At 41.5% G+C, this 27,930-nt stretch overlaps 1 protein-coding gene across 6 annotated transcripts in view; it reads left to right on the forward strand.

Annotated features, from left to right (window-relative positions):
• The window catches only part of EPHA5 (EPH receptor A5), a 200,407-nt gene that overhangs the window by 135,680 nt on the left and 36,797 nt on the right, over nt 1-27,930 (forward strand). For 4 of the 6 annotated variants that reach the window (XM_017805944.1, XM_017805949.1, XM_017805947.1 and 1 more), the window contains exons 6-8: nt 13,170-13,294; nt 16,052-16,211; nt 20,186-20,291. In XM_017805944.1, the coding sequence (XP_017661433.1) occupies nt 13,170-13,294; nt 16,052-16,211; nt 20,186-20,291 (391 nt within the window). The remainder of the gene's footprint in view (nt 1-13,169; nt 13,295-16,051; nt 16,212-20,185; nt 20,292-27,930) is intronic. The other 2 variants (XM_017805946.1, XM_017805948.1) reach the window with 1 other exon arrangement.

Here is a 27,930-nt window from a genome sequence, read left to right on the forward strand (position 1 = left end):
CAGAAATGTTTTGGTGCATTCTTGAGTTTGTCTCTAAACCCTTTTCAACACCTTCATAAACTAACTGTACTGAAAAAGCCTGCTGTGTTTCGTCAGAAGAGAGTCTGTATTTGCTTCCTGCAGGAAAGTGATGCCTCTGTGGGGTGGGTGAGTCAAAAGCCATGCTTTCATATGCAGCTGCATTTATCCTATTCAAAAATTAGATGTTCATCCTGAGCTTTGTGTTGCTCAGTCGGTTGTGATCTCTGCAGTTTTGCCTCAGCAAAGCCATTTGCCCAGCACTTGTCTTTAAACACACAACTAGTGCTTCTACTTGGAAACATAAGTTGGAGAGAGTTATTAAAATATGAAAATAAGCCTTTGCCATAAATTTCCCTGTAATTTTCCTTTTTGTCACTCACATAGGGTTTTTGTTCCATGTTTGAGCTCAGCGTGATATCAACAAGTTGCTTGTGATTTAAATAGAAGAAGTCAGCTGCCAGGAGTAATGCTTGCAGGTATTCCTTCTTTTCTTTATTTGCCTTACAGCAGTGCCTTCAGGCCAAAGCAAAGATTGTGCTGGCAGCATCTGAGTACTTAGTTCCTCCCCCTCAAATCTATACAGATAAAGGAATTACCACTATCTTCATTGCACAGGTAACAGTAGGGAAAGATGAAGTGACTTGCCTATGGTGATGCTAGGAGTGTCTGGCAGAGATGGAAAGCAAAGTGTTATTTCTTCTGGTCTTATGCTTTCATCCCAGTGCCATCCTTTTGTGTGACCAGCCACTTTGAACGATTTAGATTTTTCCGTAACATCTCCTGGCACAAATGTGCCAGCTGGTAAATGGCACTAAATGTATGTCTCCTGGATCTCTGCCTTTCAAGATCCTTTTTATCACTCACCTTATGATACCCAGCTACCTTTATAGAGCCTTGTGCTGGAAGGATCTCAGGATGTGCTCATCTAACCTGCTTTAGAACTTCCGTAGGCAGAGATGCCAGAGGTTCACTGGGTGATTTTTTTCCAATGCTTCATTATTTTTGTCCTCAGAAAGCTGTACCTAAATTTAATACTGTGTTTGTCTTGCTCCAGAGACAGCAGCCTTTTACTTATTTGAAGACTCATGTTCTCTTTCAGTCTCTTTTTCCCCAGGACAGAACAGTCCCTGTTCATAGCTTTCTCAACTTGTGCTTTTTCTCCAGTTCCCTCTTGGATTCCCTCAAAATGCACTGTGTTTTTCCTGACATTCAAAATGGGCACAGTGTGGAGCCACCAACTCCCTCAAGCACTCTGCCCTTCTCCCCAAGGACCTCATAAATCACTTTACCTACTAGGAAGCCTACTAGGAAGCTAGGAAGACTTAGCAAGGCAAACAGCTCTAGAGAAGGTGCATTCCATAGCAGAGCGGGGAAACGAGATACAGAAGGGTTTGCTGAGCCAGGGAAACCCCAGAGGAGTGCCAAGACCCACTAGGAGCCCACAACTTGTACAAGAGGGCTGATGAGTGGGCAGGGCCAAGAGTATCCACTGCCAAAAAGAGCAGCCTCAGGGAGAACTGTCAGTAATCAGGGTGGGCAAACAGGGCATGGTGTGGGAGTTTGTGCAGGAGGGTGCACAGGGAGGTCACATTGCACTGACTTGAAAGGGAGAAGAATCTCAATTCATCCCACTCCTACCAGTTTGATGTCAGAGCCAGCAAGAGATGCCCAGAACCTGGAGAGGGATCAAAGCTCAGCAGGAGATCACCTGAAGAGCAGCACAAATGCATTCCAGCCAGTCCAGCCAGTAAATCGTCTTTGTCAATGTCCCAACTTAAATGCCTCTATGCAATCACATGTATGGGAAATAAACAAGAGGAGTTAGAGACATGTGTATGCCTGTGACCTTATTGGCATCACAGAGATGTGATGGGATGGCTTCTGTGACTGGAGTGTTGGAATGGAAGGCTACAGGCTCTTTAGGAAGGAGAGACAGGGGAGATGAGATGGGGAGTGTTTCCCTCTAAGTCAGTGGCCAGCTGTAATACATGGAGCTCTGCCTAGGGATGAAAGAGGAGCTGACCAAGAGCTTATAAATCAGGATTAAAGCAAGGGCAAGGACAGATGACTTTATGGCAGGGATCTGCTACAGGCCACACAACCAGGAAGATCAGGTGAATGAGGCCCTCAATAGACAGATAGGAAATGCCTCTTGTTCACAAGCTCTGGTCTTCATGGGGGACTTCAACCACCCTGATATCTGTTGGAGGGACAACACAGCAGGGCACAAGCAATCCAGGAGGTTCCTGGAATGTATTCATGTCAACTCTCTTCTCCAAGTGACAGAGGAGCCAACAAGAAGAGGTGCTGTGCCTTGTTCTCACCAACAAGGAGGGACTGGTGGGGAATGTGAAGCTCAAGGGCAGCCCAGGCTGCAGTGACCACGAAATGGTGGAGTTCAAGATCCTTAGGGCTGCGAGGAGGGTGCACAGCAAGCTCTCTACCCCAGACTTCTCTGAAGAGACTAAAGTCTGCTCTCCTGATCTTCTTGGTAGAGTACTGTGACATGAAGCCTCCAAAGGGAAGAGAGACCCAAGAAAGCTGATTAATATTCAAGGATCACCTCCTCCCAGCTCAGAAACAATGCATCCCAGAAAAGTGAAATTCAAGGCAAAAATGCGAAGCATAGATGAAAAAAGATGATCTTGCACAAAATCAAACACAAAAAGGAAGGCTACAGAGGGTAGAAGCAAGAACAGGTAGCCTGGGAGGAATACAGAGAGATTTTCTGAGCAGCCAGAGATAAGGTTAGAATTAAACCTGACCAGGGACATCAAGGGCAACAAGAAAAGCTTGTATAGGTACATCGGTGATAAAAGGAAAACTAGGGAAAATGTGGACCCTTTCCAGAAGGAAATAGGAGACCTAGTCACCTGGGACAGAGAAGCTTGAGTTACTCAATGACTTTTTTGCCTTGGTCTTCACCATCAAGTGCTCCAGCCACACTGCCCAAGTCACAGAAGGCACAGGCAGGGACCATGAGAATTAAGAACCACCCACTGCATCCAGCTCTGATACTGCCAACATAAGGACATGGACCTGTTAGAGAGACTCCAAAGAAGGGCCATGAAGATGATTAGAGGGCTGGAGAACCTCACTTATGAGGACAGGCTGAGAGAGTTGGGATTGTTCAGCCTGGAGAAAAGAAGGCTCCAGAGAGACCTTAAGGTAGCCTTCCAGTACCTAAAGGGGCCTTACAGAAAGCTGGAGAGGGATTTCATACAAAGGCCTGTAAGGATAGGACAAGGGGTAATAGCTTTAGAAGAAAAGAGGGTAGATTCACACTAGATATAAGGAAGAAATTTTTTATGATGATGGTGGTGCAGCACTGGAACAGGTTGCCCAGAGACATTGTGGCTGCCTCATCCCTGGAAGTGTTCAAGGCCAGGCTGGATGAGGCTCTGAGTAACCTGGTCCGGTGGAAGGTGTCTTTGCCCATGGCAGGGGGGTGGAAATAGACGATCTTTAAGGTCCCTTCCAACACAGACCATTTTACGATTCTGTGAAGCTGCAGCTCTTCTTCCTTCCTTCCAAAGGGGCATTGCATGCTCCTATGTTTCACATTGCAAAGGTTGTTCCTTAGGAAGCTTGAAAGTACACAAATTTCCCTTGGTAGTGTCAGGAGGTGTTTTCCCAAGCACCTGTAGTAAACTTTGATCTGTGCTGACTTTGCTAGTTAGCTTCATCTCAGTGCTTGGAACATGAGATTTTAGGGCTAACAGTGCCTATGGTCACACTTAAGTGCCAAAACACTAGGAAGGATAGCTGGGTTGGCAGCAAGGATGAAATCTGTTAGATTTTGTCTCTACTTGTCTGCCATTTCCCTTAAAAACAGTAAAAACCTGGACAAAGTTTGCCCTCATCCAGAAAAGCCACTGTCAGTCTAAAACCAAGGACAGGGTAAGAGTGGGTTTATGGATCACATGTGTATATAACCACAGGTACATAAACCTTTCCATTTCAGCTCTAGTAATTTTGAGATTTTACCATTCTAGGTTTTTGTTCTAATATTACCTATTTCATGTATTTTCATTTGTTTTTAAGAATTTTATTTCAAGCCTTCTGGTCTTAATTGGGGAACTTACGGAAAAGGTCTGGAGTGTGGTTTTGCAAAGCTATGGCCAGCTCAGGGTCCTGTCAAAGGTGGTGAGCTCATGCTTTTCTTCCATTTCTGAATGAGAGGTGTGAGAAGAACAGTGGCAGTATCAGGAGGGGCCAAATACCATAGAAAATCCAAAACAAGCTACAATGGGAGTTAGGGAGTTTGCCTGTTCTTCCCTCTGACCTGCTGCACCTCTTCAGTAGCTGTTCTTCAAGTGGAAACATAAGGAATTTATTTGTCTGCCTCTGATTTCACTAGAGTATTTAGTAATTTGACTTTAACATTAGAATTCATCAGCAAGACTGATTGCTGTATCATACAGAGTGGCAGGTTTGGCAGAGAAGGAAATTTCCTCCGCAATTTAAAAACAGTCCATGAATTTACTGGGTTTAGAGTTTGATAGCAGCTGGAAGAAGGATGCATCAAGTCCTGTATGAAGAAAGAAGCCAATTTAGAAATTAAGAAGGTGACTTATGGTAGGGAGCAGGGATACGCACGTTTCATGTTTTATTCAATATCTTTGTTTTGATTTTGGTTTGTTCTTATTGGCATGTGATTTTAAAAGGAAGTTTTTGCTTAAATGCAAGTAAGATATTAGTTTGCGAATTATAGGAGAGGTGCTGGTAAGTGTGCTGGAGGCTAGTTGATAAATGTACTCAATAATGAGAATTCTGCAGCGAAATGCTGAGCCCCATGGCTATGATCCACTCAAATGCTGACAGCAGTGGTAGTACTCATGCGCTTAAAATTAAGCATTTTCCTAAAGTGCTTTGATGAATCAGAACCGAAGTCCTTATCACCTTGCTAGAAGTGAATTTATAAGAGTGTTGTGAATCAATAGTATTTTATTCTTAGGCTTCATAACTAAACCACTAATGGAATATAGGGAAATTACAGCTTTTCTGTGGCATGAAGGAATCTGGCTCTGGTCTTAACCACAAACTGTTCCCCAGCTTTGAGAAAAAGTTACTATCTTGATTTCCAGAGGGCCTAGAAAAGCAAAATCAGGTATTGTAATTCCCTGTGGATCTGTTCAAGATATTTCTTCATGCCTCTCTTCCTTGCTCCAACAACTCTTCATCCCAGATAGGTGTTGGCCTTAGGGGCAAGCACCTGCTTGAGACATCAGGGAGGCCTTTTTTTCTTGAGCAAAGGCAAACTGTGATGCCCTAATGTCTCCCTCTCCCTTCTGAGGATCAGCATAAATTGAAGCTTAATAGGAACTGACTGTGCAGGACTCAGGGCTGATGCTGCTGTAAATACAAATGAATATATGTTAGGCCTGACAATTGGAAAGAAATTTCCCAAACAGTGACATATGGCCAGAGCCAGTCTTGCCAGGCCAGTTTTTTTAATTATTTTTCCAAACAGTCTGTAGCTTTATGAAGGGGGTTTTGGACCCTGCAAAATACAAATGAGTGTTTGCAAGCCTTCAGGTTTCAAGGGAAAACAATTACCTCAATTGGTGTTACAGAGTACAGAGGATTTCTCAACAACTGAAATACCAGGACATTTCTCTACATCCCCATAGTGGGCATTTCCAGTAGTGGCTGTGCTAGTTAGCTCACAGTATCTGGAGATAAACTATTGCTAATCCCATTATTCTCGTTTACAACTTTTGAGATTGCTGGTCAGGGGAGAGGGATCCTAATACCTGCAATTTTCTCTTTTGGTATCTGATCATGTTTTCTTCAAGCCTCATGCCTGCAAACCATGTGAATCTGCAGGCAGCTTCCATTCTTTAAGAGTCTGCGTCTCTCATCCGTGATTGGCAGGAGTCAAAAGTATGTCTGTAGAACTCTGTAAACAGAAGGCAAATAGCAAGAATCCAATTTATTTTTTGAAACCATGTGTTTTTAAGAGTCTTGTCAAAGATTATGTGGTTTTTTGAGATGGCAGCGATATATGATATGTTCCAATAAATATTCTAGCTCTGTTGTATATGGGGTGGTGCACACATGAGGAATGACAAGGCAGTCTTACCCAAAGGCTCTGTAGTTTAGTCCCTAGCTTTTGTGATGTCCTTAAACTCTGCTTGTAATCCTGTTGCAATTGTAACATATGATAGCCCTGACCCAGGGTAACTTCATTAGGCTAGATTTTTTTAGAAACTATTTGCTTGCTTTGTAAGTGTTTTTTGGAAACATTCATGCAGTCATCAACAGGGCATACAGAAAGGAGTGCCAGAGGTGAGATGTTGCTACGGCTTCCTGTGTTGCCTCCACAAAAGTAGGTGCTTCAGTGAGTCTTAGCAATATTTTGTTCAGGCAGAATATTTTGTGAATGGCAAAGCTTGCTTTGGCTTCATCCACTGTTCTTCGAGGAGTATGTGTTGAGCCCTGCTTTCTTACAATTAACACAGTATTTTAATTAAATGGTAAAGACTGTATACAAACATTTAAAACTGTGCATTTTATTGTTTTCTTAATTTATGTGTCAATAATTAGTAATTGGTCTTAAAAACAAAGGAATTTTATAGATACATTTTTATAACACGAAGTATTGCAGCAAGGATTTGAGTAGTGATTTTTCACATGCAGCGAGGCTGCTCTCTTGCTATTTCTTCTTTGAATACCATTTTACAGGGGTAGCTAAATATCATGGAGTGTTAGCTAGTCACTGTGCTGTTTCTCTTGCAACCTCCTCCAGGAGATACTCAGAGAAAAGGTGGCCTTGAATTACTTGAATTTAGTGTGAACACACCTCTCCTTCCCTCAAACGCAGTGGAATTACTGCAAGAATAGGATATTGGGGCACAATGAATTTTGGAAGTCTTAGACACCACTGATGCATAGTCAGGCATATCTCCTGAGCTGTTACACAGATCAGAAGTAAGAGATGAGCTGTTATCCCTGTGCTAATGCAAATTGCATGCAGATTACTTCTGTTTTCTCTCTAATGTGAATATGAATTGAAGGGGTCTTTTTCTGGTTTGTGTCTTTGAACTCATTGGCACTTCTCTGTAGTGGGGCTGCTGGTAATTAAAAGTGTTGGGTTAGTAGTGTCCACAAAACCACAGTGTCTACACTGCTCTCTTTACCTTTAGCAAAGATACTTTTCTAGTATCTCAGGTCCAAGGATTAGAAGCCTAGAGAGAAGTTATCTGAGGAAAGCTTTGTCAAAGAATGAACAGACTCTCAAGAGAATTAGACACCAATTAGGGTTTCACTTTTCCTGAATCCAACCTTCTGTCCAGCTGGGAAGCAGCAATGTCTTGGGAGCACCTTGGTTGTGACCAGCTTGGGCGTCGTGTCCTGTTGCTGAGCTCAAGGAGCCGTGTTGAATCTTTTAGGAACTGGGGTGGGAGCCACCTGAAAGATTGCTCCTTTTCAAATTAGATAGAACTGGTTCCTTGGGTTAGCCATGGATTCATATAGAAAAATGGGGCCCTGCCTTCTGTCAGGGCCTCTGAGTGCTTCAGATGGGTTACTCTCTCCTCTGACCTCTTTTGTTTCAAGATACACATCAAGGCATCTCAGGTTTCAGCGGCATTCAAAATGGTGGTAGATAACAGAGACTGCAAATATATCTAAGGTCTGGCACTTACAGGTGGTCATCATGGTAGGTAGAAGATGTGAAGAAACATTATGTATTCATTGACAAAGAAATTTGAAGATTGTGTTTTCATTTTGATATTTGATGTATAAAAAGGACCAGCATAAAGTCCCCATCTACTCAAGAGACACCTTGAAAAATCATGCAAAAGAAGATGATCTCCATATATGAACCATATTTTAGGATTAGGCTCCTATTCAGCAAGGTGTTTGGATTTAATCTAATCATGAGGCTAAAATTTACTTCCTTGCACTATTTAGGGCCTGTGCATGATTGAAATCCCATGAAAGACCTCAGATACAGTTGAAAAATCATTTAATGCTACTTAATACAAGGACCTTTCATTTCCTGGACTTAGTTTTCAGAAACATTGGCAAGCACCTGAAAAATTGTGGCCCAACCTTTTTGTCTAACTAGCCAGCCACAGTTTGCAACTACTTGTTCTCAAGGTACGGAGAGTTTGGGGTACACTTTGGGATATTAACAATTGCAACACAAAAGTCAAGTTATTACTCAAATGCTAAGTTCTGACCCAGGCATAATATCCACAGTAAAAGTACCCTTAAGGGAGCTATCAGGTGCTTTTCTAAAAGTCTGTAGTTTCTATAGAGAAATAAAAAGAGAAGGTTTTGGCTTTTTTTTCTTCCCCAAACACTGTTTCTGTTTTAACTAATGCATCTATCTTGTTTAAAATGAACATACTGCTTGAAGCCGCTTGCAATTTCACATGCCTTTAGTGTGACTTGGTGAATAATGCAAGTCTTGCTCCAAATTCTGAAGTCACCAAAGGCCTGAGAAAAAAAAAGTCAACAATTTCATTAATTAGAAACTGAGTGAAAAATTGCAATATAACAGGCTTTTGAAGTGACACCAGAATTACTTCTCTTGTTGTTATTCTTCTGATACAGGTTTCATTTGCTTCAATTAAACCTGGTTTTATTAGGTGTATTAATGATAACATAACTGTTTGGTTATATGATGACAGGTGAAAGTATTGATTTAATCAAAAGCATGAATTGGACTTTTAAATCTTCTGGCATAAATTCGGACTGCAAAGAAACATGGCATCACATGGAGGGAGGAGCCCCAAGGTGTATTAAAAAGTCTGATGTGTAGATCTCAGACGTTCACTCATACAAGAATATATGTACTCATGGTAAATGAAATTGCAAACACATGAAAATCCGTAGCATAGATGTCTATAAAAAGTGATGCTTATGCCTCTAGACATCTGTGTCACAGATGTCTGTAAGAGAAGCCAGGGCAGAGATGGGAGCAGTAGGATCTTCCTCTTTGATGCCTTAGTTGTCTTTGAAAAAGCCCAAATACCCCAAAGGCCAAAGGAAGTAGAGGTGCCAGTCCCTTTGCCCACATAAATAAGCATCTCTTTCTGGGCTACTCTGGGTTGCTCTGAGTGAGGATCTGTCCTGGTAGAAGTTAAAGCTGATTAAAAGTCTTGGGCTGATGGCTTGTCTTTTGCACTGAAGGTGAAGGGAGTTAGTTTGTTTGGGTTTGCGGATTTTTTTATCAGAAGTGGAGAACTTCACTGGCTGTGGGGCTGAGTGAGATGGGGAACTGTTAGCTTTTGGTTTTGCCAGAGTGAAAAATACTAAGGCAAAAGTAACGGGTGGAGAGAGCATTAGATAGACCATGAAATGTAGAAACTGGATTATTTGTTTTATCTTGGTACAGTGGTCATTCCCCTGGTAACATTAGTTTCTCTTAAAATATAATTAGCATTTTATTCCACTAAGCATTATTGTTTGTTAGACATTAGTGGGACACAGCAAGGTATGTTGTAAATATGGAGTTTGGTGCCTAGATGGCTAATTCAGTTCTAATGTCATTATTAAAGGTTGCAGAGGAACAATGTCCTAAAATGTCTGTTCCTCGTGAACTAATCTCCTGTAGTTATTCAGATGTGACTAATGATGCATCTTCTGCAGAAACTTCAATTTGTTTATTTGGTATGTACCCTTATTCTTCTTAGGAAATGTTAGAAACAGAACAAAAAGGTAGAATCAGTTTTCTATGCTTTTCTTTGCTTCCTGATTAATTTTTGGTCTCAGGAAAGCAAAAATGTACATTAGCAATTTCACACCTTGTTACATCTTCTGTTTGCTTTCATCACACGCATGGCTGTTTTCATAAATAGCAAACATAAACATAAATGATGTAATATCCCTCTTTGATCTTCAGTGTGTGGCTGAGAAATTAATGCATATATGCACATTACTTGTAAAGCAGCATCAACAATTCACGATGTACATTCACCTTTTGTAGTGTCAAGGCAGGAATTTGAACAAGACTTCTGTCTGCTTACATAAGAAACATGAGAATTATAGCTTTATGTATCTTGACTCTTACGTGAATTTATTTTTTGAAATGTTGTACTCCAAATGGAAGGGTTCTGTGGCTTGACTTCTTTCTGTTAAGAGGATGCTGCCCTTGCAGACTCAGTGACCTTTGAAAAGCAAGTCTCAAGTAATCCTTTTATTTCTCTGAGATCATATAGCACAGTATCCAGTTGCAGGCTTTTAAGATGGAATGATTGCAGACTTTGTCCACTTGCCTGGATTGGATTACATTTTGTTTGACAAAGAAAGCTAAAATACGTATACCTTCCTTCCTTCACTTCACAGCATTGTGATCTCTGTGCATTCAGGATGCAGAGTAGTTGCTATATCATGCCAGCAGTGCTGGGATTTATTGAATTTACTTAATTGGCCTTTATCTCACGGTTACACTTTAACGCTTCTTTTGAAGGCGATTCAAAAAGGATAGGGTTACTCCTTTTCTAATTTACTTTGAGAGTTGTGTTACTCATTTTCTTATCTTCCCTCCATTTCCCGGTAGAGCAGAGCATTCTGTAGAGCCACAATTGAACATGTTAGAGACTTGCACACCAGGAGATTTAAGTCCATGATGTTGTTAGCTAGCCAAGCTTTGTGCAAACTGCTTTTTAAAGAGAATGCTCTGTTAAAGGAGTGTGGGAAGTTTGATGATTGTTTTTGGGTGGCTGGGGGTCTATTTTGTGTTGTACTATGCTGGTGCGCATGAAGGAGAGCTAAACTGCCCTGAACCTCCCAGGGAAAGATTTTGCAGCAGAGTTTGGAATCACTTGCATTGTTTTCTTGGTTTTAAAGCACTTGTGAGCCTCAACCCTATAAACACTTCAGGAAACCTCAATAGAGTGGAAGAAAAGTCCATTATCTGGTCCGGCAATTTTGATTCTGGGAATTGGATGGTTTTCACCTTCCTGAGAGGCATTCAATACCAGAGAAGGCTGAGGTCTCCCGTCCATGCACTTCTCAAGTTTGCTTTTACTAATAGTTTGAAAAGGTTTAATGCTCAACACTGACTTTCTCTGTCCTGCCAGACCTCTGCTGCCAGCTCTGTAAGCATGGAATGGGTGTTGCAGGGATTTGGGGGCATTGGAGAACAGTCCCAGAGGGCATAGGTCCCTTTTTCTGAGTACTTCGGTGGCTCCACCCCCTATATGTAGCATCTAAGTGATCAGTATGGTCTCTTTAACTAGGACTGTAGAACCTTCTGTTATTTGGCACAATCACCACACAGTGAGACTGGTTTTCCAATGCCTCTGAAAATCATGTAGCTTCCTTGCATTAGAAGGAAACTTCATACAGTTTTAATGGATCTCACTACTCATGTCTTCTGTGAGCTAATACATCTGACCATACACATGTGCACGGACCACATATCTCACACGCACAACTCAGCTTGTTGTGCTCATGAATGCACAATGCGTATTTAGGCACCTGGATTAATTAAGTAAAGTTCTATATCAGATTAGCAGTTTGTACTTAGGTTGTTATTTGCCTTCACGTAGCCCAAAAACTTGTAGAGGACATCAGCCGGGGGTAAGGTGACTTTTGCAGATGAAAATTTGTTGACGATCACTGTACAGCGCCTGCATAAATAATATGATCATCATTCAAATCAAGGTGGTTTTTACTCACTCAGTGGAGCAGTTGCGAGCACAGTGGTGGATGCACAACTGACAGGCAAACGTTGTCTGTGCAGCCTGATGCCAGCTCTCCAGCAGAAATCAATATGGAAATGGCCAACATCTTTCAGGATTCTGCAAGAGCCAGTCTGGGGAAGGATTAGTAAACAGGAGTGAGAAAAACTGGGCCTGAAGCAAGACTGAGGTGCAGGAATTTGCATTAAGAGAAGTCTTGCTACTAGCCTTCAGTCCAGAAATAATTATCTGGAGCTCTTCCCTTACTTTTTGGCTTAAAATCAGACCTGGAAAAATTAATTTATTTATTATCTTTATTTTACTTGATGTGTTGGGAGTTTTTTTAGTATTAAGATAATTAGCTAATCCTGCATATAGGAGATTTTTTATATAGTTCTAAATACATTTTGAAAGATAAAATGTGGTCATTTGCTACTGCTTTTTGCACTCCATTCCTCATATGGGCACAAAAATCTTTGCCATGGGTCTCCCCAGCCTCCCTGTCATCTTTACCAGGAACTGGCCCATGTGGAGGGTGAGTCAAAGCCCCTCAGCCAGGCATGGGCTGTTTTTGTCTCTGGAGAAGCTGCTCTTGGCCCTGAAAATGAAAGACTGAATTTTGCCTGTCCCCTTTTCTTTTCGCTCAGTGTTGTTTCCTAATCTCTGGCATGAAATACCTGGGGTGTTAGAGTTGCATTGCCCATAGCAACTTTTGCTAGAGAGCTGGCAGGGTGGTAGCAACTACAACTTAAAAAGTCTCTGCAGACATCGGACTGAATACAAAGGATCAAGCCTGTTTCTGATGCACATGTGTGCTGCGAAGGGCAGATAACCTTTCAGAGCTGCATCTTAAAATAATAAGCAGAGCTGGTATAGCTGCTTTCATGCTGTGGCTTTCCCAAGCACACCACGAACTTCCGAACCGTGATTGCCATTAAAATCTTTTGCCATTTGAGAGGAATTAGCATCACTATGTGAACTGTAACACCCCAGTGATATTTATGGAGAGCAATTGAATTATAAAGGTCATAATATTCCCTGCTTCTGGAAGGAGGGGGCTAAAAGATGCCTAGTCTTAAACTACTTGCAATCCAAAAAATAGTTAAGAAGCCCATGTAATCTAAGGTTTTCTGAAGAATATATAACTTGAAAGAGGACAGAACAAAGTAAAACATAATCAATATGTAATCCTGATAATGTAGGCCCTTGACACGTTTGAAAAGGGAAGGTGTGGAGTTGATGTGTTTGAAAAGTGCTTGAAAAGACAGGGTTGATGTATAAGCTGCTGACAGTAGTTTGTGTTGTTCCTTTGCTCGAGCTAGTGATGCTGTGCAAGTCCATTTGTTAAAGATGGGCAAATACCACCAAGGTAAAAACAGACCCTGCTGATCTGCAGTAGCTAAGGATTGCCTTGTGTTTGAGAATGCACTGAGGAGTTTGACTTTGGCCAGGGCAGACCATCTTGCTAACAATGGTTTTTGTCTGTTCTGTTTTTCTCCTGTCTTGCAGCACCTTCTCCAGTCAGTAGTGTGAAAAAAGGGAAGATAACTAAAAATAGCATCTCCCTTTCCTGGCAGGAGCCAGATCGACCCAACGGCATCATCCTGGAATACGAAATCAAATATTTTGAAAAGGTGTGATGGACTGATTGCTGAGTATCCCAAGTACCTTCTCTTTACTGTTTTCTTCATTTAGTTATAATTATTTGAGTCATGGAAGGGAATGGAGTGGTTTTATGCATAAATCAATGTCAGATTGATTTTGCAGTAAATGATTAGGTAGACTTGAAATGAGGGTGTTGCTTTCCATTAGTGTGCCACTTCTCTTGAACAAATACATTAAATATGCGTGTCAAATTCCTCTGTGGCCTTATCACATTAAGATAGAGCCTGCTCATTTGTTAAAAACAGGAGGGGGTTGGGGATTGAGCATCTGTCTCCTCCCAGAAACATCAGACAATCCCTCGCCTTAGGTATTTCAATTTCTCACTTGATTTTTCATCCACAGTGTAAGGAGAGGAGAAAGGTTTTGTGAAGAGATTGTATGTGCTCTGATACGAAGAAGTGAATCCTGGCTTAAAAGCTTGCCTGGGTTTTCCAGCTCTTGCTCTCAATCTAATGGGAAGCACTCTCCCTACAAAACTTGCCTCTGCTAGTCTTCATTTCCAATGTCAACTTGTACTCTTCCTGAAAAAATTAATGTAGTTTAAATTAAATAGGTTACAAATGCCCTTTATCAGAATAGTATACTTTGAGTGATACAGCCTTAAATCTTTGGAAATCTTAGATTTCCTTGAATCAGGTTTGCAGGAGTTGACCAAACAGCAGTTTTGTGCCATAGCTGGAATGGTAAGGTGTTCTTTTTTCTTCTGAAACACCCAGATTTTCTACATGAAAACAAGAAAAAAATAATGAAATTGAGTCACAATTCACTTTTTGGGGAGTTGAATTTCTGTTTTGAGGAAGATATTTCATTAACTCTGTCTACAACCCAGCTGAAATCACTGAACAAGGACCAGTACTAGGTCCTTATTCTTTCTCTCTTCTTTCTCTGACCATGAGAGGGACCTGCTCAAGCAGTCCATGCAAAGAGGGAAAAGAATTTCATAAATCTCCATCAAGATAAAACCAACATTATTTTCGCAGATGAGGGAAATGGGCGCTAGATGTGTGAGTGACTTAAATAGGGCTGAGGCTTTCAAGATTAAAGCACTAAGCAAGAATCAGGTTATTCTGTTGCTGGAAATAATCCATTACTAATTATTTTATTACCTTGTTTGAATGACTGTTGTGGCACATTTTCTTACCATGGAATGTCCTGGGAGGATTAGCTTCTAGAAACCTTGATAATGAGCAAATAATTAAAGCCAAAAAATCCATATATTCCTTCATTTTACTTTGTTTTCCAAAAAATTGGCAGGATAGGGGGCTTAAAAATGTTGTATTTGTGGTCCAGAACTAGTCTCAAATAGCTTCACTAAGTAGTTCTTGAAGTGCAAGTCCTTCATGGGGATGTAGATCCAGCCAATCCAACTTTATGCTGTCTTGATTTATTTCATTCGGGTTGATAGTGAAGTTTAGTATTTTCCATAGAAAAGCCCAAGAGTCTAAGTGTTTGTAAAAGCCAACAGTATATTGAAAACCTAACTGGCTGACATACAAGCAAAGATGTGACTTATTGCTTTTTAACCAGTCATTGAGTTAGATTGGGGATTTTGTCCTTAATCCTTTTTGTTTGTTGCTACTATAATTTGTATTTTCTGGATTTTCAGCCCTTCATAAGGGTAAATTCACAGCATTAATTTCCAAGGGACAAGAATTGTCTATATTAAATGTTTGGGAAAATTGAGTTTTGTCAGATCACGGTCCTGTAAGAGGAATCACACTTTAATATGATAAAAAAGGCACATATATATATGTGTTTGTGTGTGTGTGTACGCATTTCTCCAAAACAGATTTCAAATGAGAAATTCTGTAATCTTACATTTGGAGATTCCCAGCATCTTAGCCAAGTATAGTACTATCTATGGGAAGTTGGCCATTAAATTAAGAAAAAAAAAAGAAAAATCAGTTCAGATCCTAAGAGCTATACAGAAATCTTGGTAGAGAATTACTAAGAACTCTGGTTTAACTCATAATAATTTGGATATGAGAGGATATGGTGAATAAAAAGCAGTTTTCAAATCTGTAGACCTTAATTTATGAGCTCTTGTCTAGATTATGTGTTACAGTAAATAATTCTAAGAGTAATTACCAAGCATTTGAGCAAAATTTTAATCAAAGAACTGAAATTGTTTCATATTAGAAACTGATGTAGATGAAGATTTATTTCGGCAATTTTTCTTTTAGTTCATTGCTGCAGAAGAACAATGCAAAAATTAGGTATTTTCCTGGAGTTTTGGTTTATTACTCCCTTCCCAAGGTCTAATTCTTGGTTCTAGAAATGCCAGCTTAAAGTTGTACAATGTATAATATATTATTCTCTTTTAGGCCTGGATACATTACTAGGAAGCTGTGTTGGTATAAATTTAAAATCCCTTTCTAAGGCAATGGGGCTTTTTTATCTTCCCTGTGCCTTGGGATTGATCTTTGTATAATAAACCTTTCCATTGCCCCAGGCCGTGTGCATCCTGAGTGATGGAAAGCTGCTTCTACTACAGATGCCAGTTGCATGCCTCCTAGAATCATTGATTATAAATTGAAAATGAGAACTCATATTTTGTACTGCAGAAAGGACCTTCAGAGAGGGGGTTTTGAGGAAAAATCCTCAAAAATGCATGCTTCAGTCACCCTTTATAACATTGCTCTGGGGGTTGTTAAGAGTCTGTCTTCTCTGAGAGCCATTATTTATGTGTTTGAACTTTATGGTTTTTGGGGGGGTGTTGGGAAAAGGACCAGGAGACGAGCTACACCATCATCAAATCCAAGGAGACAGCAATTACGGCAGATGGCTTGAAACCAGGTTCAGCGTACGTCTTCCAGATCCGAGCCCGGACGGCTGCCGGCTATGGTGGCTTCAGCCGAAGATTTGAGTTTGAAACCAGCCCAGTGTGTAAGTCTTTTTAATTACTGTCGGCCCGTGTCTCTGGAACAGTTACTAGAAACGAGTCAGGGGATCGATATCTTTGCAGAGAGCTCTTCCTTTTACTGGCTTCATCCCCTGACTTTGGAAACATCAGGCACATCGTGATTGTGCACTGAATATATCTGTCCTTTGCCTCCTCAGCCCACATTGTGAGCAGAGGTCTTCAGGCTTTCCCTGCTTAGAAAACTCCTGTATTTATGGGAGCTGATGCAAGAGAGGATAAGGGCTCTTCTCTCAGGAGGGACAGAGGGGCTAAGATCTGTTCCTCCACACCTCTTAATGGTATTCTGCAGAGGATGCTGAGCTCTCTTAAATATCTGTATTTGGGGAAAAAAACCTGAAATAGTGCCTCTCTGCAAGGGGAGGAGTTTAACAGGCATTAGTGTCTTTTGGTGCAAGTTCCTGTCAAGTTAAAAGATAGTTTCTGTTGGCTGCCAATGCCACAGCCTCAAGGAAAGGAGTTTGACTTGTGATCAGAAATGGAAAAAAATGTGCACTGCATGTGCAGGACTTCTACTTGATCTGGTACAGATTTGTGGGGTTTGAAATTTTCTATTTTTCTTTTTTTTTTTTTTTTTTTACTGAATCTGATTATCCAGGTCTGGATTCTGGAACAGATTCTGTGGCAGAGTGAACTCCTGAGGCACGCAGAGGCTCAGCTGCTCTTTCTTCTGTGTTCAGGCACAGCTGTGGGGAAATTCTTTTTGTCCCAAATACAGAATTTTTGCTGAGGTGTCAAATATAATTTTCTCCACCAGAAAGTATGTCTTACGTCTTTTAGTTTGTACAGCTGTCATTTATTAATTTTTTTATACTTTTTGCATGGGAGAGAAATTTTGTGGTGGAAATACTCTATTCATTCCTGTGGAAAAGAGACTATTTTCTGTGTTTTCCTTGGAAATTTAAATTCATCAATACTTTGATTACTGTTACTCCAGTTCATTTAAAATTCATCATCTTTGAGAAGAAGATGCCAAGTTGTCTTTTCAATTCATGCTACCTTTGAAGCTGTAATAGATTTTGAACAAATCATTATATATGTGCAGATGTAGCTGTGGAGCCAGTGATTGAGCTAATATAGTGAAAATTGCATCACAATGCAAACATTAATGCAATAGGAATGGTCTATTTGATGTATATCTTATTGTATTAACCATTAATCGTGCCCTATAAGTAGCAACCAAATCATGTTATGCCAAAAATTATTATATATAGTTTTGCTCTCAGTTGGAAAGTTTCTAGTTTAAAGTCATTTGAGTAATAGTGTTCCAGACTATTAAGGAGTAATACATGAAATACATGAACATTTGATCTAGTACCTACAGTTCTGGTCTCAAAATAGTGGCACTTCCATAAAGTCCATCGTGTGTTCATCAGGGGTTTTTGAGGACATCATGTGGAAATATCTTTAAATACTAGAAAAGTCTTGAGCCATTTTGTTGCACCTGCACCCTAGTCCTTTTAGCATTTTAAAGGCAGAGAAATAGGTACTTCTCTGATACCTAGGAGCTGCTGATGTAGTCAGAGGAATACCTACTGAATAGTCCCCAGTTTGGGAGCTGGGAACTGTTCTTCTCTTGGACTCGAACTCTGGCTGAGACCAGTCTCAACAAGATGTTTAAACTCTTGCTAGAATTTAAATACAATGTTAGCCTCAGTATCTTACAAAATACATCTCTGTTTGACATTTAAAACCTTATAAAAAGATTTTTTTTTTCTCGAGGCACTATATAAAGTCAATATTAGTGTCAGGAGTGACCAGACTCTCACTGCTTTCCTGCGTGTCCTGAAAAATCTGAAAACAAGCACAGATCCAAGTCTCACTGCTACTTCAGAGTTCAGATGTGAACTTCATGTTAGAGCCAAAGCAAATTATTTTGATTCAAGCACAGATGAAAACCTGTCAGTGACTGTTCTGAGAATCAAAAACAGTCTCCAAATAATTTGGACTGAACAACAGGTTTTGTTTCCAATTTGCAAGATTTCTGTAGTTATCTTTAATGCACTTGGAGGAAGAATACAACAACAGCCTGAGAAATGCAGTCCAGGGGAAGCTATAGCCTGCTTTGGACTTTTCCCTTCTTCCAAACTTTGGGAATTTTTACTTTCTGCTACCTGCATGTGCAATTCTGCAAAGCACCATGAGGCAGCCAGGGCTTCATTTTTCAGTGAAAATTTTTTATTTGAGTGGAAGCTGTTGCTGTCCTCCTTTCCAAATGCCACTGAGCTTATCTAGCCTCAATAAAACCTTGGCAAAAGCTGGGTTTAGACTAGGTTGGTGAGCTAATCCAGCTGGTCTGCTGGGCAGGACTAGGAACACGTCACCAAGTTGAGAAGGGGTAATGAAGGTGTGTATGTGTCCCCAACTTTGAATGGCAGCAAGGTCCCAACTTGGGACCTTGGATTCAGGCTTTCCAGCTGCCATAGATCACAGCAGGATTTATCTGATTTCCCCATCCCTTGAGCTGTGCAAAAAGTTACTGCTTAATGTTCTCCTTTAAGTGTTTTTAATTATTTTGTGAAGAAAGCAATGAAACATCATCTTCAGGAGCCCCCATAAGTTTGTGAAACTAATAAAATCTCCAGATGATGGCAGGGTTTTGGAGCAGTTAACATTAAATATTTAATGTATCAGGACCCATCCTTCTGATATCATTTGCATTGCTGTAGCAGGTCCACCCCACTCGTAGTTAAGCACTGGAGAGCTCCCATATGAAGAACTACTTGAGGCCCATTGCAGATCAGTGTTTAATGACATACCTTTTTGTCTTTGTTTTCTTTTAACAATTGATATGGGGCTATATTCAGTTATTTTATAGCCTCCATAACGTTAATGCTGTGTTAGGGATCTTTTTCTAGTTCAATCATTTAGTTAAAGGCTTCTTCAGTATGCAATTGATTCCTGCTGCTCCCCAGAGTGAATGAAGCTTCATTGCAGGCTGGCACAAGGGTAGGAGCTATAATGAGTTTTTTCCCTGCAGAGCAGCAGTGCCTGCACCAGGGACCTGGTTTTGCAGGGACAACACTAAATTTGTGCCCTGGGGTGGTAAAATATACACTGCTAAATAAGCTGGCAGCAAAGAGGACAAGGTGAAGAGACTTTGGTTTCTACTTGGGGAACCCCACACACAAACCCCTGGGGAGAGATAGACTCCTTCCCCTTGCAGTGTAGGGCAGATAATCAAGATACAAAGGGTATTAGCATTTACATTTTACAGGTTACAGGAGCTTGCTCACCTGCTCTTACTTAACCTATGTCAAAACTCAGTTCTTGAACGGCTTTCTTGACCTTTCTGCTGGCATCTTTATCACAGGATTTGTCTCCTGCCTTTTGGCAGAAGGGCTCTTTACAAGGCATGGGCTGGAAGAATTTTGCCTCCTTTGGCTGATAAAAAGACCAACCAGTGTATGTGTCTTAGCAAATTCCTGTTTTACAGAGGGCACCTTCTGGCCATGTGATATAGATGCCACAAGGAGTTAGTTTATAATTGTTTATAGCTTCTTGAAGTGCAGGTAATCTTTTTATCTTGGAGATCTTGCTTATGTCTCTTAAAAATAACATTCCATAAATGTCTCTCTGCAAATGGGAGCCTGTTGGGTTTTCATCTTTTATCTCTATGATTTCTAATGCAGCTAACTCAGGAAGAAAAACTTGAGTTCACAAACTCAAGGGCTGCATTTTGCAACAGTTTGGTTTCTGAATTCAGCAATGAGATACAATCTTGTTGAATTTTTGGCTTAGTGTTGCATGTGGTTTTGTTTTCTTTCCACTCATATCCTTTCCAAACTAGAAACAGACAGCAAAGGGGGAAAACACAAACCATAGAAGAAGAAATGAACTGGTAAGACTTGAAACCTCACTGGCAGCCTCACTAGAAAGACTCATATGAGAGCTGACTGTCATTTTAACCTTAATCTCCATTTTCTGTTTCTCATCTCAGCAGTAGCTGCATCCAGCGACCAGAGCCAGATTCCTATAATTGTTGTGTCTGTAACAGTGGGAGTCATTCTGCTGGCTGTGGTTATCGGTTTCCTTCTCAGTGGAAGGTAAGAGAAGAAGCTGTGTATTTATACTTCTCCAACTTTTGTAATAACTTTTATCTGTTCAGCTGATTAGTGCAATTTAGGCAAAAGCAGCATGTGAATGAAGCTTTCAAGCAGTAGCACTGTAAAACAGTACAAGGGTGGGCTGATTGATCTGTTTGGACAAGCAGGAATGGCAAAGGCTCACTCACAGATGTAGTTCACTTCCCAGTGATTGTCATCTGTGTAGAGGCTGGCCCTGATTATTTGACTTGATTAGCACAAGAGTGTTTTCACATTCCTTTAAAAATAAGCAGAACATATTACAGGTAAAGTATCCTCAACCCCATATGTTTGCATTCAGAGCTTGCAATGGACTTTGCTCACAGAGAAAACTCAACTTCAAGAAAACACATGCAAAGAAAATGGGAAGAAACCCACCATAATGGCCAAATACTTCACATTTTGGTCAGATCTGGATTTCATTTTTCATGTGTAGGATACTGATGTGTTCCCCAAGTGTTAGTAAATTATACAGAGAGCTCCTCCCACGAAGGGAGACACTCAGCTTCAAACCATCAGACAACCCCACTGACTTCTCATGTGCTTAAACATAGGCAAGTGATGAAAGCCTGGGCTCTACTATCTTTGACAACTCTAATGGAAGTTGATGGAATTTGTCGGTGAACAAGAGATTGTGGTACTGGGGCAAAATCTGGCTTGTATCAGGATCAGTTTGTAATGCAACACCAAATTTGCATGATAGCCAGCATACAAGACATTTCTTTTGTATTCTACGTGTATATTAGTACATTTTTTTGTGGTAGTAGTCAAACAATGCAACATCCTTCCTGCAAAGCAGTGTGAAGTGCATCTCCTGATAAGGCTGAATTTGTTTTCAGTGCAAAGTAAACATTTATGCTTCTAAAGTACCAATCAGCCTACTGTTGCTTTCATGATACAGGTCTGTCTTAAGCTCAGATCTAGCAAGGTGGCTGTAAATTACAGGATATTTTAAGTGTTAAGAGATGTTACAGATACTTGCTTAGGAACTGCACTGAGTATGTTGGTCAAGGGTCTTATTTACCAGAGGAGGTAGGCTATCAGTCTGAGAATGCAGAGCAGTGAAATCCAGCCAGGCTGAGCAGCTGGGTCCCCATGCATAAGGCATCCGTGGAAGGACACAAACACAGTTATTTCCTGTCTTGAAAGGTAAGTGTGGTGCCAGACTCATCTCCACTCAAGGTCAGAGACTGACAGTCTCTTCCAGCTCAGCCGTTAGAGCTCCTGTCGTCTGCTTTGAGTGACTTGTTGGGCTTAAAAATGGAAAAGTAAATGCTACTGTCTGCATGAGAAGCATGCAGCAGCAGAGAGGAGTTGGGGGAGGGTGAATGGCTAAAGGCAATTCACACCAGGCCCTACCAGAAAGCTGTAGTCAAAAGACTTGGCTCTGAACACAGTAGGCAGGAGTTCAAGTCTCTCCTTAAAGGCTAGAGGTTTTGATTCAAATTCCTACTCAAACAGGGCAGGTGAATGTAAACTTTGGCTTCCCTCAGCCTGGATGTGTGCTTGTATCAGTGCAAACAGGAGACTGCATGTGGGACCATAGGGAAGCTATGGATGTAAACTGGCAACTCTGGAGGGAGGAATCTGGGGAGTGAATCACAGGTGGAGGATCCCCTCTGTGGCTGTGGGAATCGCTACTGTGTGGCTACCAGTAACTCTCGCTCTTCCCACAGTCTGGCAAGCACTCAGGACTCCTCTGGGGAGGGTGTACCCTCGTAGATCTCCTTTTTACTGCTACCCTCTCTGATCCAAGCAAGTGGTTGCAAATCCTGAGCCATTTGTCAGCAGTACTTGTTAGTTATGTCTTTCTGTCCTTTTGTCTAATGGGCTTTCCAGGATGTTCTTCCTCTTAGCTCTTTATCTCTTAGCATGTTTATAAAAGCTCTTGTCTCTTTTGGCTAGAGTTCTGTCACCACCTCTGCTGCAGCCTTAATCCTTCTCCCTTGTACTCACACCTTCCTCTGTGGACCCCAGGGCAGCTGCAGGTTTCCAGGAGCTTCCCCATGGTGCCACACTGTATGTGTGGAAAGGGGCAGACACAGGGAGCTGAGCTCTTGGTTCGTTTTTATCTTTCGAACCCTTCCCCTGAACTGGGAAGAGCACAGTCCCTCAGATGGAGGTGGTGGAGAAGCCTCCAGCACCCAGGTTTGGTCTATTAGAAAACTGGCTTCAAAACCACAGAGCTTTTCAGCCAGTTTGAGTTTCTGTGAATTTTAAAGCCCATCCAGTACGTGGAGTGACTTGTGAGAACAGAAAAATAAGCCCCAGAAACTCAGAAAGATGACAGACAATTTGAAATTAAACAAAGCAAAACAAAGAAATTGCTCTGGTTTGGAAGAAGCAGAGATGCCACTGAGATGTATCACTCATGCTGCTTTGCCTTGGTTATGGATTCAAGACAATTTGTGGAGTGACTCTCCTGCTGTGACACTGCAGGGACAATAAATGGATTCCAAGTCATGGGATAATCCCTTTCTGAATCTGTTAACCTGTTTCTGGAAGATGCTTTCCTGTGTCTCTGGAGTGGTTACGTTATTCCAGTACCTCATTCCAGGGTGGTAAATTTTCTTTCCTAATTCTTTCCTGTACTTGCTTTTAGAAAAACAACCATTTTAAACTCCAGGTGGAATCATCACTGTTTACCACACCAAGCAAAGCCCAGGTTCTGTCTTCTGGTGTAAGAGAGCAGCTACTGCTCAGCAGCAGAGCTAAGGAGAAAAACCCTCTTCCTCTGTAGCAGAGGATGTAACTTGGCCAGCTCCTGCAAAGAGGCTACTCTTTGCTGACTTCATGCTTCTCCCAGGCTCCCTGGGAGGCCCTGGGCACCTCAGTATTAGGATACTCCTCCCTAGGATTCTGTATGACATCTTTTTGCACCTGTTCTCCCAAGTCCTACTCTGCAGCAAGCAGAGGCTTGAGAGCAGTTCTGCGGTGCGACGTGGATGTCATCCTGCTCTTAGCAGCTCTGAAAGTACTCTCCAGTTATAGGACTCAGGAGTTTTCTGGGGTCTGCAGGCTTTTTGTTTTCTGCTAGGTTCCTGAAGGCAGAACCCGAAGGCAGCTCTTCCCCTTTTATTACTTTCAAGTATCTGCGGTTTTCTCACTTCTGAATGGATGTAAGTAACAGCTTGGCATTTCCCATTGGCAGCTGGCCCTAAACCAAAGGTCAGTTGAACAGTAGTCATGGTGGCATTTCCACATGCCAGCGTCCATCTGTGGAAATGCACTTTGTGTCTGAAGCTGGTGGTTCCTGGGAATTTGAAACTAAATGTGCTTTGCCCTAAACAATTAAGCTGCTTTCAGAGCTGATTTACTTGCAGATGCTCCCAACAACTCTTCCTGTAAATAACATGTCCTCTGACCAAGGTCATAAATGCCAAGCAAAATAGCTGATCACTTTTTTAAGTTATCCTGCTCCTTACATCAAGGACATATTAATAATATAACAATCGGGATTACAAATCAAAGAGATTCACTAAATCAGACTGTAGTTGTCTCAGCAAAAAAAGAGAAGTGGATTGAAAATCTATTATTAAACCAGCTACAAGTATTGAATTCAAGAACATGGAGTTGTTACTGTCTTTGTTTTGTTAGGATTATGTGTTCTCAAAAGCACAGTGCATTTTACACTGCTATAAAAGCAAGGCTATAAATTTTGCTTGAATTAGATGTCGGTTGCCATTTTTGTTCCTTATTGAAATATATATTAATCTAAAATTGTTACTGACTTTTATTTTACAGTCTGTGTCAGACAATCCAGTCACAAAGATCTTTGTGCTCCATCTCGCAGGAGCAATAAGGTGCCTCAGTTGTTGGTGTGTGGCATCGGTCTCTTTCTCCCTACAAACCCAGGTAGGGAGTCAGGTTTTCAGCACTGTGGGAAGGAGACTGACTGCTCCAGAGCAGTTCCCCCTCTTTTGTCCTTCAAACCAAGTCCTGTTTGCAAAACTGACAGGGCCTTAGGGTGAGTGTTAAGAGACTGCTGGTCCCTCCAGTCCCCCAGGCTTTTGAACTTTGTATTGCTAAACAAAAGCATGGGCTTTTACAGAGTAAAGTGGGAATGGTATTAGGTCAATGCTGTGCATGTTTGCAAAAGCTGCTCAAAATAGCTAAGAAGTGTACTGTGCATCTGCATTTATAGTCAGCTACCCATTATGGATGACCTTTTCTTCTCAAGTGATCTTCCAGAGAACCAGAGCGAGCTTTTCATAGAACTTAAGAAAAAAAATAATTTTGAAGCAACAAGAACTGCCCCTCTCACGGTGTCGTGCATACATAGAAAGTCTTTTTCTGGCAAGAAACTAGCCTTTGAAAGACAAAGCAAAGACAAATCTTGTCACCTGGGTATTGGCAATTAGGGGCTTCTGCACCAGAGTATCCATCCTTGACCTTAGCTGATTTAGACTTTTAAATATCAACGCCTGTGGTGGCAGAGGGCTACTTTCTGGACACAAATATGTGCATCTTGCTAAGAAGTGACTTTCAGGGAATAGAGAGAGTGAAAGATTGTGATGTATATCCTAGGTGCTGGGGCAGTGTTTACAACCTTCTGTGATGTGGAAGGTAAAAATGGATTAATTTTGCCACAACCTCCCCCCATCCTATTTTCCAAGTTGTGTCAGGGCTTAAAATAGTTTGCTTTTTTGATATTTCCGTAGGAAACGGGAGACAGTCTATAGATAATGTTTTTCATAGAGAATTTTTCCAGCATGAGTCACAATTTTTGTTAGTTGGGACTTTTTAAAGGATTTTTATCTCTACATTCCTGCCTGCTCTTCCTTCTTCCTGCAGGACATTGTCTCATGTGATTTATAGCCACTTTATGATGCTGCCTGCTGCCAAATATTCCCCACAATTCACCTGACAAGAGGAAGGATTTTGTTGAGGAAGCTATTGCTTTGCCAAGTCAAAATTCCCATCCACCAAGAGCAGGCAGAGTCTGGCCCTGCTTCTGTTTGGGTCAAGGTTTTTATTACCTCCATCACGTTAACAGCCTCTTTGATGGTACATTTTCCCAGCGAGGAGCGTTCACAGCACTGATGTACAGTGCCATTCTCTGAAAGCAGAGTGCTCCAGTGCACACTTCTGCACAGAGTGATACCTTCCTAGGACCGGTGTGGAAATCTGCTGTCTGTAGCACCCATCTCTAACATCCTGCCAAGATCAATCAGCTTGCCAAATTTGGCTACTTAAACACCTTATTCCTCTTTTATTCTAAACACTTTTTGGCTTTTGCAAGCAGGTCTACACTCTGCAGTTTTGAGGCAGGTTTAGGGACCCAGGATAATCTGCCTTCAGATGACTTCGGTCCAGACAGGAGGTGAGAGTTAACCAAATCTGTAATTAAGCTCCAAGCCCATGAGGCATTGTGCTTGAAAGCATTATTTCTGAGTTGCTCCGGCAGCAGCCAAGGGAACGGCATAGAAGGACTGTCATGAACAGATAAGTGGCTGGCATAAACTTTGTCTGACCAGGGAAAATGTGGGGTAGTGCAGCAGTAAGTGACAAAATCTTCTCACCTTCATGCAATTGATGTATTTGACGGCATTGTGCAAGTCCTGTTTCCACTTGGAGAAGGCAACTATTCTGCCCTTCAAGCTGAAAGTGGTAGCACCTTGAGGCTCCTGCTGAGCACCCCAAGTGGATGTGGTGTTTAGAAGTGGGGGTTTACAGTGTCTTCTCTTGACTGTGAAGTGGGTAGAGGATGAAGAAGAAAGTCAGACTCTTGTCCTTCTGCACTTCTGAATATGTGGATGTTTCACCTTGCTTTGAATGCTAGAAATCAGAAGCGTGACCTCTCCTGGGGGTTCACCATGTTGCAGCACTTGGCCTCTTACCTAGAAAAAAAGGTTATCTGTACTTTTTCGCGTCTTTTACGTCTTATAGAGAAGTATAATGCCAGAGGTCTTTCCAAGTGCAGTTCCTTTCCCTGAAGACGTTGCTTTCCTTCCCATAGTGATTACAATAGATATCATCTGCTTGGACTTCTGCATTCTTGAACAGTGCAAAGATGTGCTTTAACGTGTGAACTAGGATAGCTCAGCAGGAAGAGCAGGTGACTTCTTAAACATTCATGTACTTCTGGACAAAATGGGAATACATTCCTAGCAGCTCACAGTGTGTAATGCTGCTTCTCTGATGTTTAAAGCAAGCATGTTGACTCACAAACTGTTAGGTGTAGTGCTGGCCTCCTGACCTGGAGATGCTGGAAGCAATCATTGCCATCCCTCAAGGCTGCATGAAGGATTAGAAAAATCTTCCCAGGCACCCTCAAGTATTTCAGTCTCTAATTGCAAACCTCTGAAGAACATCCCATTAGAACAGCTTATTAAAAGCAACAAACAAGGCTTTCATTTATCATAATTCCAAGACTTCAACTTATAACTCTTAAAAGCCACAGCTATATATGGCAGAGCCCCTCTGAATTCTATCTAGCAACTAAAAATGTAGTTTAATTCCAAATGCTCACAGGGTCATCTGCAGACTTGTGGTAAATTAATTGCATTAACTGCAGGCACGGTTGTTGAGGCCCATGATATTTATACATTTCATTAATAAAGCATGTAGCCCAAGGTTTGAAACAATGCCAAGTTTGTTGATAAGTCCTCCTAGCATACGTTTGTTAAAGTTTGCTCTCTGGACGGTTGGGTTTGGAAACCACATAAGCATTTCAGGGGTCACCTTAGCTAGAACTGGAGGAGGAGTGTTGTCTTTGTGTGCCCGAGATAACTGAAAGCAGTAGAGTTGGACTAGACAAGGAACAGGGCAGTGCCAGCAGGCTGTGGAGATCCTGGAGGTGTCACTGGAGCTCCAGGCTCTTCTGCATTTTCTCTGCCTATCTGCAGCCCTTTTCTTGATGCCAGAGCTCAAAGCCTTGTCACACCTTGTTTGAAGACAGCTTGGCATTTGGAGATGGTGTCACCTCAGTGCCTTGATCTTTCCCAGCAAAGGGGATTTAACACTGCAGGTGTTTGCTCAATAACTTTCACTGTTACATGGGCATGTCGTCTGTTATTCTGCAGCGGATCGGGTGAGCTCCTGACCAAGAGCATCCCCACAGGCTCTCCTCATAGTCTGCTAATGGATTCAGTGAGGCTAGAGGAGACTTTGCAGATAAATTTGATGTTTACAGTGCTCAGTTCCATTCTGACTGCTCCCTGGTATAGGTCAGCTTGCTGGCTAAAAGTCCTCTGAAGAGGTCCGGGTGTATTTCATTAAACACCAATCTCTTATCCACAGCATTTGGTCTTGTCTGGAAAACTTCTGCTTTCAGCTCCTCAGTTTCTAGACTTAAGAAAGCCCTGCATGAAGTGAGGAGATGGGAAATTTGGCCCCTCCTCAAAGCCATCAGCACCCAAATGTAATGGCCATAAGGTGCATGTTCGGGTTGCTGGAGTTTAACATCAGTTTTGTTTGACTCAGGATTTTTATATTCTGAAGTTTATCTACCAAGTCAAGTCATCCTTTTAACACGAGTAGTAATAAATCTTCTTTTGTCCTAACTGTTCAGTTCAATTAGTAGGTTCTCTTACCTTTCCTAACACTCCTTGGACTGGAAAGTGAATTATTTTGTCTGCTGATACAGTTTAGTTTGTTT

Source organism: Lepidothrix coronata, unplaced genomic scaffold, assembly GCF_001604755.1.
Source record: "Lepidothrix coronata isolate B3197 unplaced genomic scaffold, Lepidothrix_coronata-1.0 Scaffold13, whole genome shotgun sequence".
NCBI lineage: Eukaryota > Metazoa > Chordata > Aves > Passeriformes > Pipridae > Lepidothrix > Lepidothrix coronata.